Source organism: Salvia hispanica, chromosome 2, assembly GCF_029641045.1.
Source record: "Salvia hispanica isolate PSC_SH4W2 chromosome 2, Shi_PSC_v1, whole genome shotgun sequence".
Classification (NCBI taxonomy): domain Eukaryota; kingdom Viridiplantae; phylum Streptophyta; class Magnoliopsida; order Lamiales; family Lamiaceae; genus Salvia; species Salvia hispanica.
In genome coordinates, this window is record NC_142693.1 from 25939404 (window position 1) to 25956974 (window position 17571).

The 17571-nt window shown below is 35.6% G+C and overlaps 4 protein-coding genes across 4 annotated transcripts; all 4 read left to right on the plus strand.

Annotated features, from left to right (window-relative positions):
• Window positions 1–41: 41 nt before the first annotated feature.
• On the plus strand, window positions 42–593 carry LOC125190615 (putative E3 ubiquitin-protein ligase ARI7). The gene has a single exon (XM_048087961.2). It carries the CDS (start codon window positions 42–44, stop codon window positions 591–593), a length of 552 nt encoding a protein of 183 aa, XP_047943918.2.
• A 7304-nt stretch (window positions 594–7897) lies between these two features.
• Window positions 7898–9425, plus strand: LOC125223952 (phosphoglycerate mutase-like protein AT74H). The gene is made up of 2 exons (XM_048127277.2): window positions 7898–8416; window positions 8796–9425. The coding sequence occupies exons 1-2, from the start codon at window positions 7957–7959 to the stop codon at window positions 9176–9178; spliced, it is 843 nt and encodes a 280-aa protein (XP_047983234.1). The 5' UTR covers window positions 7898–7956; the 3' UTR covers window positions 9179–9425.
• An 867-nt stretch (window positions 9426–10292) lies between these two features.
• Window positions 10293–11991, plus strand: LOC125223980 (uncharacterized). The gene is made up of 4 exons (XM_048127309.2): window positions 10293–10520; window positions 10777–10887; window positions 11356–11436; window positions 11710–11991. Exons 1-4 carry the CDS (start codon window positions 10317–10319, stop codon window positions 11782–11784), a joined length of 471 nt encoding a protein of 156 aa, XP_047983266.1. The 5' UTR covers window positions 10293–10316; the 3' UTR covers window positions 11785–11991.
• An 816-nt stretch (window positions 11992–12807) lies between these two features.
• On the plus strand, window positions 12808–17323 carry LOC125223943 (alkaline/neutral invertase E, chloroplastic-like). The gene is made up of 7 exons (XM_089063731.1): window positions 12808–13113; window positions 14115–14774; window positions 14878–15043; window positions 15123–15331; window positions 15840–16336; window positions 16428–16476; window positions 16689–17323. The coding sequence occupies exons 2-7, from the start codon at window positions 14202–14204 to the stop codon at window positions 17022–17024; spliced, it is 1830 nt and encodes a 609-aa protein (XP_088919857.1). The 5' UTR covers window positions 12808–13113; window positions 14115–14201; the 3' UTR covers window positions 17025–17323.
• The last annotated feature ends 248 nt before the right edge of the window (window positions 17324–17571 follow it).

Genomic DNA, 17571 nt, shown 5'->3' on the forward strand with positions numbered 1-17571 from the left:
CCCAATTAAATCTACATCCAATCCCATAACCCAAACTCCCCATGAATCAATTCCACCACATCCGCGGCGGCGATTGGGCGGAGAGCAGCCGCACCAACGCCGCCGCCTTCCCAAAACCCTACAAAATCCTAACCGAAACCGACATAAAAAACCTCCAAGAAAGCGACATCTCCTCCGTCTCCGCCGCCCTCTCCGTCCCCAGAGGCGTCGCCTGCTCCCTCCTCTTCAGCAACAACTGGGACCTCCACTCCGCCTGCGACAAATGGCTCTCCGCCGCCGTGAATCTGCCGCCGCAAGCATCGACGTCGAAACACGTGATTTGCAACATCTGCTTCGATAAATTTCAACCCTCTAAAATGGCCTCCGCCGGCTGCGGCCATCTCTTCTGCTTAAAGTGCTGGAGTAGCTATATTGGTAATTCGATCAATGATGGCGCCGCTTGCTTGATGCTCCAATGCCCGGAGCCTAACTGCAGAGCGGACGTGACATCCGACATGGTTGGGAGATTTGCATCGGATTCTGAAATTGAAAAGTATCACCGCCATCTCCGGCGATCCTACGTGGAATTGAATCCAAATCGAAAGTGGTACTGATACTGATATTTTATTTGTTTTATATTCCACATGATTTAATCTTATGATATGCTTTGATTTAAAGTCTCATTTACTTACTTTATCAGTTAAAGTAGTCTTTATTTTGCCATTCGGTTTGCTGATACAATTAGTTTACTTCTATTTTTAAAAACTTATCATCTGATATTTATTAAGTACTCCCCCGTCATTGATTAATTGTCACTCTTTGATCGGGCACGCATTTTAAAAAATTTAAAGAAAAGTTTGTTGAAAAAGTTATTGTAATGTGAGCCCCACTTACCATTTATGTTAAAAATGAAGTGTGACAATTGTTGAGGAATAGACTGAAATAGAAAAGAGTGACAATTAATCATGGAAAGAAGGGAGTAATTTCTAATTTGGTATGAAATTTTATGCAGTCCTATTTTTTGGATTGAATGGAGAAAATAAAAAGGCTGAATAAAATGCAGGGAATGATATTTCAATATTAGAGAATGTGACTTTAGAGTGTGACATAAAAAAAAAAGGAAATGTATAGTATTAGTGATGTGACACTACTTATCTACTTATCTATTTTATTTACAAATTCGCAATTAAAACTCGTTCCGTCACAAAATCTTTATTTTAAGGAGACTATAAAAAAAGTGATTAGTAATTATAACATAGTTTATATAGTAATTATGTGATTCATTTATATAGTTGTTAGGATTTGATTTGATTCTGATCTCAGGTGCCCGGCCGCGGGGTGCGACCTAGCAATCGAATTCGAATTCGGCTGGAGCACGATCCACGACGTCGTCTGCTTCTGCTCGCACACCTTCTGCTTCCTCTGCGCGGCCGAGAGCCACCGCCCCGTGTCGTGCAAGGTGGCAGCAGAGTGGCTGAAGACGAAGAAATCCGAGGCGAAGAGCGCCAAGTGGATCGTCTCCAACACGAAGCCATGCCCCAAATGCCACCGCCCGATCCAGAAAACCCAAGGCTGCGACCACATGACGTGCGGAGCTCCGTGCTTGTTCTACTTCTGCTGGAACTGCCTCTCCCCGATGAAAAACCACGGCGACACCTGCGATCGGTACACGGCCGAGGAGAAGGGGAAGATGAAGATGCCGGCTAGCGGCGCGGGCAGATACGCTCACCACCGCGAGAGGTGGGAGTTTTACGAGAATTCGGGGAAGGCGGCGTTGGGGGATTTGGAGCGGGCGAGGTGGCGGTGCGGCGGCGGCAAAATGGGGTTTGTGGCGGCGGCGTGGGAGCAGATTGTGGAGTGCCGGCGCGTGCTCAAGTGGAGCTACGCGTTTGGGTATCACGTGGCGGAGGGGGAGCTGTTGGAGTATTTGCGGGGGGAGGCGGAGGCGGCGGTGGAGAGGCTGCAGCGGTGCGCGGAGGAGGAGATGGGGGATGAAGGGGTTTATGTTGATGAGGAGAAGTTTGGGTTGTTTGAGGTTAAGCTTTTGGATCTAACACGTGTTACGAGGAAGTGTATCGATGATTTGGTTGTGGCGTCCGAGAACTTTTTTACTGAAGTTGGGAGCTCGAAGACGAGCAAGCGCCAGAGAAGCACTGAGACAAGGTTTGAGCATGAGAACTCAAAGAGGCATAGGTACTCTGAATCCTCTGACTCTGATTCCTCCGACTCTGACCCTGAATCCTCTGACTCTGATTCCTCAGGCTCTGGCTCCGACTCTGAATCCTCTGAATCTGAATCCTCTGACTCTGAATCTGAATCCTCTGACATCTCATCAGAGGATGAGAAGTCGAGGAGGTATGACTCCTCCTCAGGGAGGTATGGGGAGTCGAAGAAGCGCAAGTATTCCACCTCCGAGCATGAGAAATCGAGGAGGCATAACTCCTCCACAAGGAGGTATATGGAGTCGAGGAGGCATAAGTTCCTCTTCAATCGTTTGAAGTCGAGGATACATAACACCTCCTCGACCCAAAAGACCGGAGAAAGCTCCAAATATAAGAAATCAAGGAGGTAGGTGGTAGGGTTTTTTATTTGGTTTTGTGTCATAAGAGTTGACCTTATCGTTCTTGTTTCGTTTTGATTTTGTGCCATTTCTCTTTGAACTTGATTTGGAGATTACCTTAAAAATTTAATGTTCACAAGAAATGTTTCTGATATAAAATAAATATAATTAAATTATCTGCAATAAATTCAAACTTTTAATAATTAAGTTTTGGACACAATTTTCATTAGTAGACTTATCTGCACACAAAATTAGGGGTAACTATTTGTGTTGAATTATTTTGAAAATCGGCCAAAATTTAGGATGCAAAGATAAATGAGGTCATACTAAAAAGCGCACGTGATGTACTTAAAAACAAAAATTAACGTCCATAATTGAATGAAAAAAATGTCGTAAGCCGATATTTTTTTAGTGCACGACAAGTTGGAGATGACTTTAATTTAGTTAGAAAATTAAAAAAAACGACATATACAATAGTCATTTAAAAAAAGAGCAAAAAAGCTCGTATATATAACAGCAACAATAGAAATCCAATTGAATAAAAATAAATACATTTGACATAAACACTTAATTTCTGCTTGATTCATTTACAAGTCTCCAATTGCAGCCACACACTTAGATTAACTTAAAAAAAATAAAAGAATGTCAATTAATACTATACATTTATTTTGAACCTTTTGCAGTCTGATCTCTTAGTTGAGGTCGGCCGGAAACGCCATGGCCGCTCCCGATCTGCAACTTTTTTTTATTTTTTTGAAGAATAAGTCAAACCCTATTTCCAGTCAATGGTTCTGCCTCCGGATTATGTTTTGGTTTCGCCACTGGCCTGATCTCCCTGTTCACCACCTTCCACAATCACATTTGGTGTTCTAATCTTAAACCTCTCATCTCTAAACTCATTTACTTCTCCCATATTTATTTCTCTCATATTTATTTCTCGCTGTCTCATGGACTTCATGCTCATGCTCCTCTTCATGCTCCCACTCTTGCTCATCTGCTTCTTCTTCATCTTCAACGCATGCCCAATCTTCTTGAACACTTCCTCGTGGTCTCCCTTGAAGATCTTGTCGAAGAACTCACGTCGTTCCACATAGATCTCCCCGAACATCTCTAGCGCGCCCAAAAGCCTCGGGTCAACCCTCTTGCCCGAGTTCCATCTGATGAAGTGGGACGTCTTCGTCTCGTCTGGTCTGCTTGAATAATCGAAGGCGGGGTAGGAAGACGAGGATGCACCATTGTTTGATGGCTCCATGTAGTATGTGGGTGTAGAATATGTGTAAGGATTCATATGGCTTTTTGTTCAAGAAAGTTGTTGATATTGAAAAGGTTTGTTTAGTTGAGAAGATGTTGCTTGGAGATTTGTTTAGTATGTTTGTAATGTAGGGACTCAATTAGAATGTTTGTATTTATAAGGGTGTGGAAGAAAGTTCCATGTAATAACTTAATTTGACAAAGTCGAATTAATTTATGTAGAATCAGTCAAATTGCTAAGCTGGAGAAAACTTGGCTATGACTTGGAGCACAAGAGTCGACCATTTCTGTTCTAGATATTTTAGATGTGGATGATGTGTCTAAATATCTATTGCTTATTTGCATTATAGAAGTCAACACTTTTATAACCTTGAAAAGTATAAGACTAGGTTTAGTTAATTTTTTTTTTTACCTTAGTGTGTTTTGTAGTTTATGTTTGGAACTTGAAATTGTTGTGAGACCATTCATCTGGATGCTCGAATTGTCAAAAAGTGCATTGATTATCGTTTTCTTGTGTTTGTTCGTTGCTTTTTTCTATAGTGTTTTTAAATTGTGCATTTATTTTCGTCTATATATTAATTTCATTGTTTATCTGTATGAGCTACTTGTATATATAATGCTATGTTGCTCACTAATTCCATGGCTCAAGCATTTGTACCTCATAGGAAAAAATTAACTTTATTTGGGAAGCACCAATTGAAGTTTAATTAGAATTGGAAGAAATCCAAATATCTTTAGATAAATTTTTTTCTTGTCACACGCAACTTTGTTTAATGCCATATTAAGATAAGTTGTTGCTTAAGCTATACATTGATATAGTTGAACTCCGAGATGAATGGATTCTGAGTGGATATATGTTAATTCTTAGCTAGACTTGTGATTAGCCTTAATTAAAGCTATTATACATTATTATCGTATTTGGTTTGCTTTCACGTTATTATTTGCTACTAGTAGTACTATTTTATAGGGATTAATCATGTATTTATATGTAAAAACTTATCTATACGCGTATTCTTCTTAAGTTGGGTGAGATCAAAATTATTCGCAAATTTTCTTTTGTACGAACTATTTCATGGATAATACTAACAAATTTTCATGCTCCAAAATACTATTCAAACATATAAATAATTGGCTGTAGTTTTTTATAAATTTATTCTAATAAAATATTAAAAAGAAAAATCGTTGTCATTCATAGTCGAAATAATAGAATTGCAGGGAAAAATTGTGGTCCACTTACTTTTAAAAATTTGTTTAGTTATTATTTCTTTGGGAAAGAGAGCTATGAATATTTGAATTTTCATAGCTTAAATACATAATTTAGGTTGTTTTGAGATCTTTCTACCAACAAACAATTCCGATAATATATAATAATGTGATTAATTTTAATACACTCTACTAAGTGATAAACTATATATTTTGTATGTTTTAATACACTTACAAAATATAATAATATGATAAAATATATCTTAATAATTAGACTCTTAGTCAAATGTATCACACATTGTTATAGGTCATGATCATTTATTATTAGTATCACTTTTTTCTATGTTTCCATCGTTGAACATGACATGCAATAGTAGGCCATGCCCTACTCTATTAAATTTGATCCTATGATGAGACAATCACTACATATATGTAATTAGTATAGAAAGAGACAAACATATTCAAATGGCAGATCTTATTATAATGATGATACATTCTTTAAAATTGACCTTTGGACAAATGAAAAATAAACACAACAAATATGTTCTAAATATATTGAAACTATTGGTTGTGAAAATAAATAAAACATCTAATAGTAAATCTATAGATTGCTTTATAAAATTAAAAACAATTAGAGATGTGCTGTGATTTACTACTCCGTTTTAAAGCAAGAATATACTCTCTCTGTCCCATTAAAAATGACACGTTTTTTTTTGTTTGTCCCATTAAAAAATATTTTCTAAAATGGAGACAACTCTATCTCGATTTTTTATCTCTCTTGTTTTACTCTCTCTTCATTAACTCACAAAATAACACTACATAAAATTCCGTGCCGATTCTCAAATGCTTAATTTTAAGTGGGACGGAGGGAGTATATCATACTGTAGTCCTCTTGAAAATCATAAATCGTACGAATCGTCACACCAGAAGGAAACCAAAAAAGAATAAAATAAAAAAACCAAAATTGCATAGTACTAATTTAATTTGTATTATTTTTATCTGACGAAGTCGAAGTCGAAGTCGAAGACGAGATTATGTAATATGGAATCAGTCAACGTTGATTTGTACTTTCAATATTTTAGCGGAGTAATTTGTTCTGGAGTGAGTGAAAATATGAAATGCTTCCAAAATTTCTCATCAATTTCATTTGAACTTTAATTTAGTGTGTGTGTGTGTGTGTGTGTGTGTGTGTGTGTGTGTGTGTGTGTGTGTGTGTGTGTGTGTGTGTGTGTGTGTGTGTGTGTGTGTGTGTGTGTGTGTGTGTGTGTGTGTGTGTGTGTGTGTGTGTGTGTGTGTGTGTGTGTGTGTGTGTGTGTGTGTGTGTGTGTGAGAGAGAGAGAGTGTGTGTGTGTGTGTGTGTGTGTGAGAGAGAGAGAGAGAGAGAGTGTGTGTGTGTGTGTGTGTGTGTGTGAGAGAGAGAGAGAGAGAGATATGCCTAATTTTCTTATTAAATCACCGAAAGCCTAATTTTCACATTAATTTCGTTGAAACTTTCTCTCATTAATTTTGCTAAATATAATTATATTTGAATAATTTTACGATTAATACTTAATGCCATATAAGTATTCAATAAAAAAAAATTAGAAAAGACACTCATATTTGAAGATTCAACTATTCAATAATTTTGTAATGAATTTGCTGAATTTCAAATTTATTCAAAATTTCAAATTATTCAAACACGTTTCAGTGTTCTGCTTGAGAAGGAAATATTAGATTTCCTAACTTTTGACCTATTACTAATTAGTTATTACTCACATTTTCTTTGAGGAAAAGTACACGAAATATATATTTAAAATCTGAATATATTCCCTATTCCTCATTCCTGACTTAAAAAATTACTCAATATATCTTGAGACGAACAACAATGAAGTATCTTGACTTTTATATTTGGACTGTATAACTGAAATAAATTATAGAAAAACAAATTTTCTGCAAATTAGGTAGTAAAGTGCTAAGAAATATACCTCGATTCGTCAAAGTCTTTATTGTACCGTGAAAGATGCTCCCATGCATTTCTTCCCCTTTCTGGAACAAAAATCAGCTACTAAAAGCTAAAACTCCAATTTCTACTATAGTGCTTCTTTTAGATATAAAAATTATAAAAATATAAGTTAAACAAACAAAAAATAAATTAAGAGAAAAAAAATAAAAAAAAGATAGTATATTTTTTTTTCAATAAGTACATAATTCACTTACACATACCTTCCTGTAAATGAATACGGCTCAGTTACACTGATACAGAAGAGTAATATTTTACCTACAATTCACAACTACGTAGTTCCTTACTTGTGAGTTGATTATTATTTTCATATAAAACGACTATGGAGCTTCTTAGTTGTGAATTTATTCTCTTTCTCCTATATTTAACTAATTCAAAACCAATAAACTGCTTTCTCACCAATTCATGTTGATTAAGTTAAGTATGCATATTTGTATCAATACAGAACTATTTTAAATGCTGAACGCAGAATAAAAAAAAGGGTTTATTATAAAAAACACATTTTGCTTTGTTTTTAGTTCATTAAAAAAAAATTAGATTATTTAATTCATCTTAAAATCTGAATTTCCTATAATATACTAAAAATAAAGTAAAAATGTTCTTTTGGTGTTGTCTTATACTGATATACATTTTTTTTGGTTATGCATTAAGGCGAAGTTTTGCCTATAAAATACCCTATTAACTTACATATTTTCTACGAATGGGTAAAGTGCGTAGGAATATGAAACCTGGATTATTATATTCCCAAGATTCAATTCAAATTTCAAAGTCTTTGTTTACACCGTGGAACAAGCTATTCCCATTTCCTAGCTCCCTTTCAATATCCAACAAAATTCAATACAAGACAAAACCCCAACTACTATATAAACACACACCACACACACCAAATCCTCATCATTCACCACAAACTCACAAAGCCAACTTCAAAAAAGACAAGAACTCCACACACAAATTTGAGACTAAAATGCCGAGCCACCAAGAAAAGATGATTCACCACTTCCCGCGGCGCATCATACTGGTGCGTCACGGAGAGAGTGAGGTGAACGAGGACGAAGGCGTCCTCGAGCACGTCCCCAACCACAAGATCAAGCTGATCAAGAAGGGGGCCGAGCAAGCTCGGGCAACGGGGCGGATGATAAAGGAGATCGTGTCGGAAGGGGAGGCGTGGAAGGTTCTTTTCTACGTCTCGCCTTCTAATCGGACGAGGGAGACGATGGAGGAGATCATCTCCCGGGGCAGAACGTTCGAGAAGAATCGGATCGTTGGAGTGAGAGAAGAGTGTAGATTGAGAGAGCAGCATTTTGGGAATTTTCAGGATTTGGAGGAGAGGAGGAAGATTAAGAGGAGTAGGGTTAGGTATGGGAAGTTCTTCTATAGGGTTCCCGAGGGTGAATCCAGTGCCGATGTTTACGACCGTGTTTCGAGTAAGTTCCTCGTCTCGTGTTTTCGGTTGATCGTAGTTGTGCCTGCAACTTTTAGGGGTAATAGTCATTTAATTTAAATCATGAATTTTGATCAGATTCTGATTTGATTTCACGCACAAAATATCATCTTTTAATGAAAACCGGCAACAAAATAATGAAACATCTAGTTAGGATCTGAATTATTCAATATAGAAAGAATACACTTAGAATCTTGGATTCAAATATCTCACACATTTTCAACATTTTATAGTAGTAGTTGGTTTTTAATCTTTGATCAATTCAATTGAAATTTGGAACATATATTATGCATTGTTACAACTGAATTAAATTATTAATGTCCTTAACCAATATTCTTACCACAAAAATTCCTTTTTTTTAGGTTTTCTTGAGGGGCTATGGAGAGACATGGAATCCAACAAATTTAGCAATGAGATGAATTTGATAGTAGTCTCACATGGACTCACTATCCTTCTATTTCTCATGAAGTGGTTCAATTGGACTGTTAATCAGTTTGAAGAGCTAGCCAATCCAGCTAATTGCGAATACCGAGTCCTAGAGCTTGGCCCGGATGGCGAATATAGTCTTGCTTCGTACCACCAGCTAGACGAGCTCAAAAAATGGGGATTATCTGACGAGATGATCGAGGATCAAATTATTCGAGCTCGAGGTCTCCAGCCTTTTCTTGATCGGAAGTGTCTCGTTGCACCTACCGATGATTCAGCATCGGACGACAGCATCGGAGATTATTTCGACGAGAAATGAATTGGCAAGCCTAGTAATTAAAAGTATTAGGGCTTGGTCTAAAAGGTTTGATGTTGGTTTAATTCACTAATAATTGTTGTTAATTTGTATTTGTTCATTATTATTTATTTATTGGTGGGTGTTTATGATGGTTAACATTATTCAATTGTTTTGTACGCATTTATATCTTGCATGATGTTGTACGTCCAGATTTTCTTGTTATGTATTCTTATATCAATAATGAAAATAAAGTGTTCTAATTTTTAAAGTTTGGTTGTAGACTTGTTGTTGACTTTTTCATGATATACTCTTTATGGTCTATATAAATTAATCTACTTTAGATTATTTGTTCCTGAGCCCATTCTCAAACTAACAAATCATTTGGACCCACTAAATTATGGTTTTCGGAGGGACCATGCTGAATTGCTGATGGATATATTATTGGTCACATTTTATTTTAATTATATTAATTATTTAACCAATATAATTTTAACATATATTTCAAATATTTGTACACATTATACTAAATTAAACTATTTTTAATTGGCATAAATATTGTTAAATAAGTTATTTTTCAAAGGTATCATGCTAAACTTTATTGTGGATAAGTTATTCACTCCCCATCACCCATACTTTATCTTATTAATTTCTATGCTTGGCTTCCGAGTTAAGGTTAAAAACATAGAAATAAATTAAAAGTTTCAATCATTTTATTCATATAAGAAAAGACATTGTTCGTTTTTTTCAGAGTCACCAACACTTAGAATGTGTCCCGACACCAAACTTGCTCATTTTTCAAGCAATATATTATTAGAGGAAAGTCAAAAATATTAATAATAACTCCACGAAAGTACACTAATTACTTGATTAATTCCAACTACATATTTCAATCTTGTTATCGAAATGATGTACTAATAAAAAATTATTATAAATATAATAGACTATTTGATAAAAAAATACTATTTCACGTGTATATATATGATTAGCTATGAAATTATAATAGTACTATAAAACCACCAAGTGGGCATACCACACAATTGTAATATGATTAAAGCAAAAGCAACAATGTGGATGAAATCATAACGTGCCAAAGAATACATATGGATCAATATATATAGGGATTAAGGAACCACAATTTGTTCATATAAAGTATTTGAGAATGATGAGTATTGCAAGCATGGGGAGCAACGGCCGGCCTTCGACGGATGAAGGTGACGAATGTGAGGCTACGAAGACGGCGATCTCGTCATATCTAGAGAGAGAAGAAGAGATCGAGAGGAAGAAAATGGAAGTGAAAGAAAGGGTCGAGTCTCAACTCAACCGTGCCGAGGAGGAAACCAGACGGTTAGCTCAAGTTTGGGAAGTAAGCATTTTTTTTCTAATAAAATAAACTTAATTATTTTTCTATTAATTAAATATATGTGATTATGTAGTCAAATTTAGTCAAATTCAAGCCAGTCACATAATTTTGTGCATGATTAGATGATTGTAAAATTTATCCATAAAAGAAGTTAGCTATAGAGAGTGAACCTAAGGAGTTTAGATTATTAATTTTAATTTATGTTTTATGATGAATGTTGGATTTAAATTATATTTTTGAGTTTTGATTAATGTAATAGGAATTAGAAGTGTTGACTGATCCAATGAGAAAGGAAGTTGGAGCTGTGCGCAAGAAAATTGACTTGGCCAACCGCGACCTTAAATCTCTTGCCCAAATCTGCCACAAGAAAGTAACCTTTCTATCTCTTATACTTTTTCCGTCTACGAAAAAAATAATGCCCCAGAAAAAGAGGAAAGACGATTTTTTTTAATACAATATATCATTAAATGTCTCATTCAATTTTTATTCTTTCCACTATCAGAGTTCATATAAAAATGAGATACACATTTCACTAAATTTTTTCCATTCATATTCAACCGATTTCTTAAATCGGTATGTTTAATGGTGGATATAAAAAAAAGAAGAGGAGAGAAACTATAGTTAAGAAAGGGGAAACTCAATGTTGGCCCAAGCCCACACAAGCCCAACTATATATATCGTCCTTGGCCCAATAATTGATGACTATTGTCATACTAGTTCGAATTAAGTAATTTCAGCACAATTAAATGTGATTATTTTTGAATTATATCAAAATTAAGAATAGTTAATTTATGGTTAATTATAACTTTTGCATTTTACATCTTGAAATTTGGCACAGGAGAAAGAATACAAAGAAGCAATGGAGGCTTTCAAAGAAAAAAACAATGAAAAGGCTCAATTAACCAATACCCTTGTGGAGGTAAATTATATGCTATACTTCACATGAATTTATAATATGTTTAAGAAATTTTGTTTACAAAATGTTCGTCTCTACGTAAATAAAATCAATTTATAATATTGCATAAAAATACTTTATATAAATACCTATTTTATACTAGTGACGAATTCTTCGCAAATATTATAAAGTTCAAATAATGTAGGAAGAGAGATTTGTGCAGCATCAACCTTAAAAATGATATATTTTCTATATATTGATGATTTATAATTATATTTATTTTCACATTTGGTGCAGTTGGTGAGTCAAAGTGAGAAAATCAGAATGAGGAAATTGGAAGAACTCAGCAAGATTGTCAGCTCAAACACTTGAAAACAGAATGCAAATCAATATTAATGTTGGTTAATCAAGTATCTAAATCTAATTTGTTTAATAATGTCCTTTTATCACCCAATGTCCATAATATCACTTGACCTTTAATTTTGCAATTTTAAAAATTAGTTGTAAAACCATGAATTTAACATTTTCTTAATGTAATATTTTAATTTTCTATTTGTAATATATTGTTATTTTGATGCACATGTGTTTTAAATTGGTGACGCAATTGAATTACTACTATATACTGTGTTTCTGTTGAGGAAAATGATAAACGAGTGATCTTGTTGTCGTAGAATTTTTCAGATACCATAACAATCCGAGATATGTTTAGCAAGTATGACTCTAGATATTTATCTAGGCAATTTTTTTTTTGAAATTTTGAAATAGTGTACAATAATACATGTGCAAAATAATAAAATAATATCCTATATCTATCAAGCATATTTTGAAAGTTTGATTGCATCTCTCCACCTGGGCTGTCTATTGTGTCAAGGACCAAGTAATCGCGTGGATACAAATTTTGAAACGTGTCTTATTAATATTTTAGTTTTACAAATATAATTGACAATTATTTTGTATAAAAACTAAATTTAAATAAAAGGTTAAACAATCAAGGTTAATGATCAAATTTGCACAAAATTTTTTAAAATTCAACTTTTGTAATCGCGACGAAAATTCTCACCTTTCAAGTATTATTATTATTACTATTATAATAGAGGATGATAAACTAAAATGGGCATTATATTTTCACATAGCTTAAATATTCAAACATCAAAATCGCTTATTCGAAATAGATTTGAAATATCATGATAATTTGTGATAAATTTTACTACTACTATTTAGTTTAAATAAAAAAACAAATCAAGAAAATATTTCCAAAAGTGGAATTTTTACACACAAACTCAAAATATTTACTCAATTATGTGTTCTCCGAAAATTAATAAAAAAAAATTAATGTTATTATAGCATGAATAAGAAAATATTTCCAAAAGTGGAATTTTTTACATAATCTCTTTTGAAGGGAAAAAGCAATCAACACCAATAATCAAACACTTTCTGAACAAAAAAAAAGGACTACTGTTCCCGAACAATTTCTCTCCGATCAAAGCTAATAAGCTATTTCAGCTCACAGAGAGACAAAGAGGAGAGACTAAACCAAGCCAGCACAGATTTTTTCCAATACAAGTAACTGAAATTCGCTCAAGCAAAGCAACGCAGTCACTGGTTCAAGAAAAAACAGCCAGCATATTAGTTTTTGCTGCAATTCTCTCTTTGCATCTGAAAGGACCCATTTCTTACCGATATTCCTGCTGTTATCACTCGGTAAAAATCGTTTCTTGCTTCTTTCTTTGTTAGGCTTATTTTTGCTTATACTTTTTTCTTCATTGTTAGGCTTATTTTTGTTAGGCTTGATTTTGGAGTTTGATGTATTGAATCTTCAATTTGGCTAGTTTTGTGATAATTAATTGATTTTTGTATCAGAATCTAGAGTAGAAGTTGATGAATTGAAAGGAAAGGGTTTGTAGAATCTTTTGGGGGAAATGAATAAGACTATCCTATATTTAGCTGAAATGAAATTATTTGCTGATTTTCTGGGGATTCTGAACTGATTTGCAATGATGTGGTTAAAAAGCTGATTTAGAAGAGATTCAGTTTAGTATTGCTCTTAGTTTTTACATTTGGATATTTAAGTAGGGATTATTGGCATTTAAATCAGAATTTTGGTTTAGTTCGATCCCATGACTTTTGAAACTGGAATCATAACTTTTCCATTCGCAATTGTCCCACGATGGTCAGAATCGAAGTATGATGTGCAAACAATACCACGTCGTTTTGGATAAAACGACAAAACGACGTCGTTTTAACTAACACTCAAAATAGAATGGCGTTGTTTTGTCCAAAACAACAATGTTTTGCTCTCACATCATATCTGATTTTGCATATTAGTTTAGGTTTTGACCACCGTTGGAGAATAGCGAAAATTTGAGAAGTTATGATTTTTTATTCCAGTTTCAAAAGTTATGAGATTGGCCGGAAGTCAAAGAAAAATATTGTCTTACATGACAGTTATCCCTTTTAAGTGCGGTGTGAAGTTTCTGCTTGTCTGTTTTGTTCCCAACTCAGTTTTTTATTGCTTATATAGTATGCTAGGATTTATTCGTTGGCGGGAAAGCCTTCGTGTGTACTTGATTACAACGATGAGGATAGCAATGACTATCTTTGATGCTTTCTGAAGTGGTTGAGTGTTGATTCTGTTAGTCTGTTCAATAACATTGCTGATTGTGCGTATGAATCCTGATTATATGATTTTCCGTCTTCATTAGGCATCGTTTCTTGAGGTGGATTTCTTGGTTTTACCTTTGCATAAAGTATTGAGTTTATGAACTGTGCCTCAAGCTTGCACTGTGTCAATGGCAACTGCTCAAACAGTATTACCAGTTTGTGGTGGTAATATACGTTGCTTTCTTAGTTCAAAGCCCCGTCTCAGCAGATCTTGGTCAGGGTCTCATTCTCGGTCTTTTGTGAAATATAAAAGAAGAAAGGCTGCAGCTTGTTTCGAACCTATCAACTTCTTCAAAAAACCATACAACGATAGTTCTTGTCAGTTTCTTCGTTCAGTCACCTCCAACCGCTTGGGCCTTAGCAGATGCAACTGCGAACGAGCTGAGAGTTTGAGAGGATTAACATCCGAGGACGGGTTTGGGACATCCAACGGTGGGATTCATAGCAATGGAACTATATTGCGTGAGGGTAACACAGATTCTATTGAGGATGAAGCATGGGATCTGCTAAGGGAATCAATCGTGTACTATTGCAATAGCCCTGTAGGTACGATCGCTGCAAAGGACCCCTCTGAATCCACCAATGTTCTCAACTACGATCACGTTTTTATCCGTGATTTCATACCTTCTGGCGTCGCTTTCCTGCTTAAGGGGGAGTATGATATTGTTCGTAACTTTCTTCTTCACACTCTTCAGCTGCAGGTGAGCATTTGCCTTAATTGTAACAAAGTTTAACCTCTCAACTTTCTTGTGATGCTCTTTAATCCCGATCGATAGAATAAATGAATAAAAATTATATTTGCAGAGCTGGGAGAAAACTATGGACTGCCACAGCCCCGGTCAAGGGTTGATGCCGGCTAGTTTTAAGGTGCGGACGGTGCCTCTGGAGGGGGACGACACTGCAACAGAAGAAATACTGGATCCCGACTTTGGGGAAGCAGCAATTGGGCGTGTAGCGCCCGTCGATTCTGGTAGGTGCTGAGACATTTACAGTGTAAGCTTTCTCCACCGTGAATTGCCTACATGAATGTCGTTGTTTTGTGAGAGTAGGTCTCTGGTGGATTATCTTGTTACGGGCGTATGGAAAATGCTCGGGGGATAAATCTGTTGAGGAGAGAATAGATGTCCAGACTGGAATTAAGATGATCCTTAGACTGTGTCTCGCTGATGGTTTTGATATGTTTCCTACGTTATTGGTGACCGATGGTTCTTGCATGATTGATCGCCGTATGGGAATACATGGCCACCCATTGGAGATTCAGGAAAGTAATTCTTTCAAATACTTTTCGTTAATAGATATAATGGCAAAATTCCGGAAAACCAAAATTTGGCTGAATTCTAGTTCGTCCCGCAACTTGAAAAATCAGCCGGAGAAACCATGAAGTTTGATTTTTTTTGCAATTCTTTATGAATAGACATCTTTTTAACTCACTGGTGGTGATATCCGCGTCTAATTTCCTGATTGCCGTATCAGATACTACACTTTCTCAAAAAATTTCATCAACTTGCGAACAAATTCAAACTTAATTGTTTTTCCAGCCTATTTTTAAAATAACGAGATGGACTAGAATTTGACCAAAATTTTCATGTTCCTTTCGGCAATTTTCCCTGAATATAAATATATATAAGCACTCCCTGTACACCGAATTTAATACGCGTTTTCTATGCTCCATTTGAGTATTGTGTTTTTGTTGTTTTCATTAAAAGCTTCACTTCGATGAAACCTCATCAAAGTTTCGGCTTCACATCTAGATGTAAATGTGATTGCAGGCTTTATTCTACTCTGCATTACTATGCGCACGTGAAATGCTTGCTCCAGAGGATGGATCAGCCGACCTTATCAGAGCATTAAACAACCGTCTTGTTGCATTATCATTTCATATTAGAGAATATTATTGGATCGATATGAAGAAACTCAATGAGATATACCGATACAAGACTGAGGAATACTCATACGACGCTGTTAACAAATTCAATATCTACCCCGATCAGATTCCTCCTTGGCTCGTTGAATGGATGCCTCACACAGGAGGCTATCTAATTGGAAACTTGCAGCCTGCTCACATGGACTTCCGTTTCTTCTCTCTGGGAAACCTGTGGTCTGTAGTTAGCAATCTTGCTACACCGGAGCAATCACACGACATATTGGACCTTATTGAAGCTAAGTGGTCGGATTTGGTGGCTGACATGCCGTTTAAAATATGCTATCCCGCTCTTGAAGACAAGGAGTGGCAGATCATAACTGGCTGTGACCCCAAGAACACGTACGCTTTTATCTTCCTTGTCATTTGTCCATCTATCTGTATCATGTATTTATCTTCCTCGTCACAATGTTTCGGTTTATTCTTTTTGCAGGCCTTGGTCCTATCACAATGGTGGTTCCTGGCCAACTCTTCTTTGGCAGGTAGACTGCTTTCTTTAATTCGGAATTGGTTTGTCTCTTTGATTTCTTAGTCTTCTTGAAGTAGCCGGCTTGCAAGAATATGTCCTAATCGACAACATACTCTAACGGATTGAATTGAATAATTTTGAGCTTGTGTGATCTTTCAGATACTCATTAATCAATCTAATCTATAACCGATGGCCATAACGTCTGCGGTCTCATTTCCTTTGCAGCTAACTGTTGCTTGCATCAAAATGGGACGACCCGAGATTGCGGAAAGAGCCATCAAGACTGCAGAGAAACGCATTTCGAAAGACAAGTGGCCGGAATATTATGACACGAAGAAAGCAAGGTTCGTTGGGAAGCAAGCCAGGCTATTCCAGACATGGTCTATTGCAGGATATCTCGTCTCCAAGCTTCTACTCTCCAACCCTAACGCGGCCAAAATGTTGACGACCGAAGAGGACTCTGAGCTCGTCAATGCCTTCTCGTGTGCGGTCAGCAGCTCGAGCCCAAGGAGAAAACGGGGCCCGAAGAGTTCCCAGAACCAGAAGGCTTATATAATTTGAGGATTAGCCACTTATATATGGAACAGGTTAGCACTTTCAAGATGCTTATAATTTACTCTTTAAAGCAAGGGTGATTATTTATTGGTTTGATTAACTAAACTGAAGTGTTCAGCTTGATCACTGAAATTAAGAATGTTTTATGAGATTAAGAATAGGGGTGTATTTTATGAGATTAAGAATAGGGGTGTGCTTATAATTTGAGGATTTCTTTGTTAAAAGGAAAAGTACAAAAACCATTTAACTCGTTTACCAATTACAGTATGTTTTATGAGATTAAGAATATGGGTGTGTTGGTACGATATACTTTTTCGAAGCTGTCATACTTTACCGAATATTCGGTACGAGTATAAATCATACTTTACCTTACCGGAATTCGATTTATTGAATTTTCGGTATGACCAATTTCAATACACCTTACAACATTTTGTTTTCCGTAAATTGGAATTGTATGGCATATACCGGACTTCAGTATGGTATCCACAGTTCCGTTATACCATTATATAATAGTATTATATTAAAAATATGTAATATATGTATAAATATATTC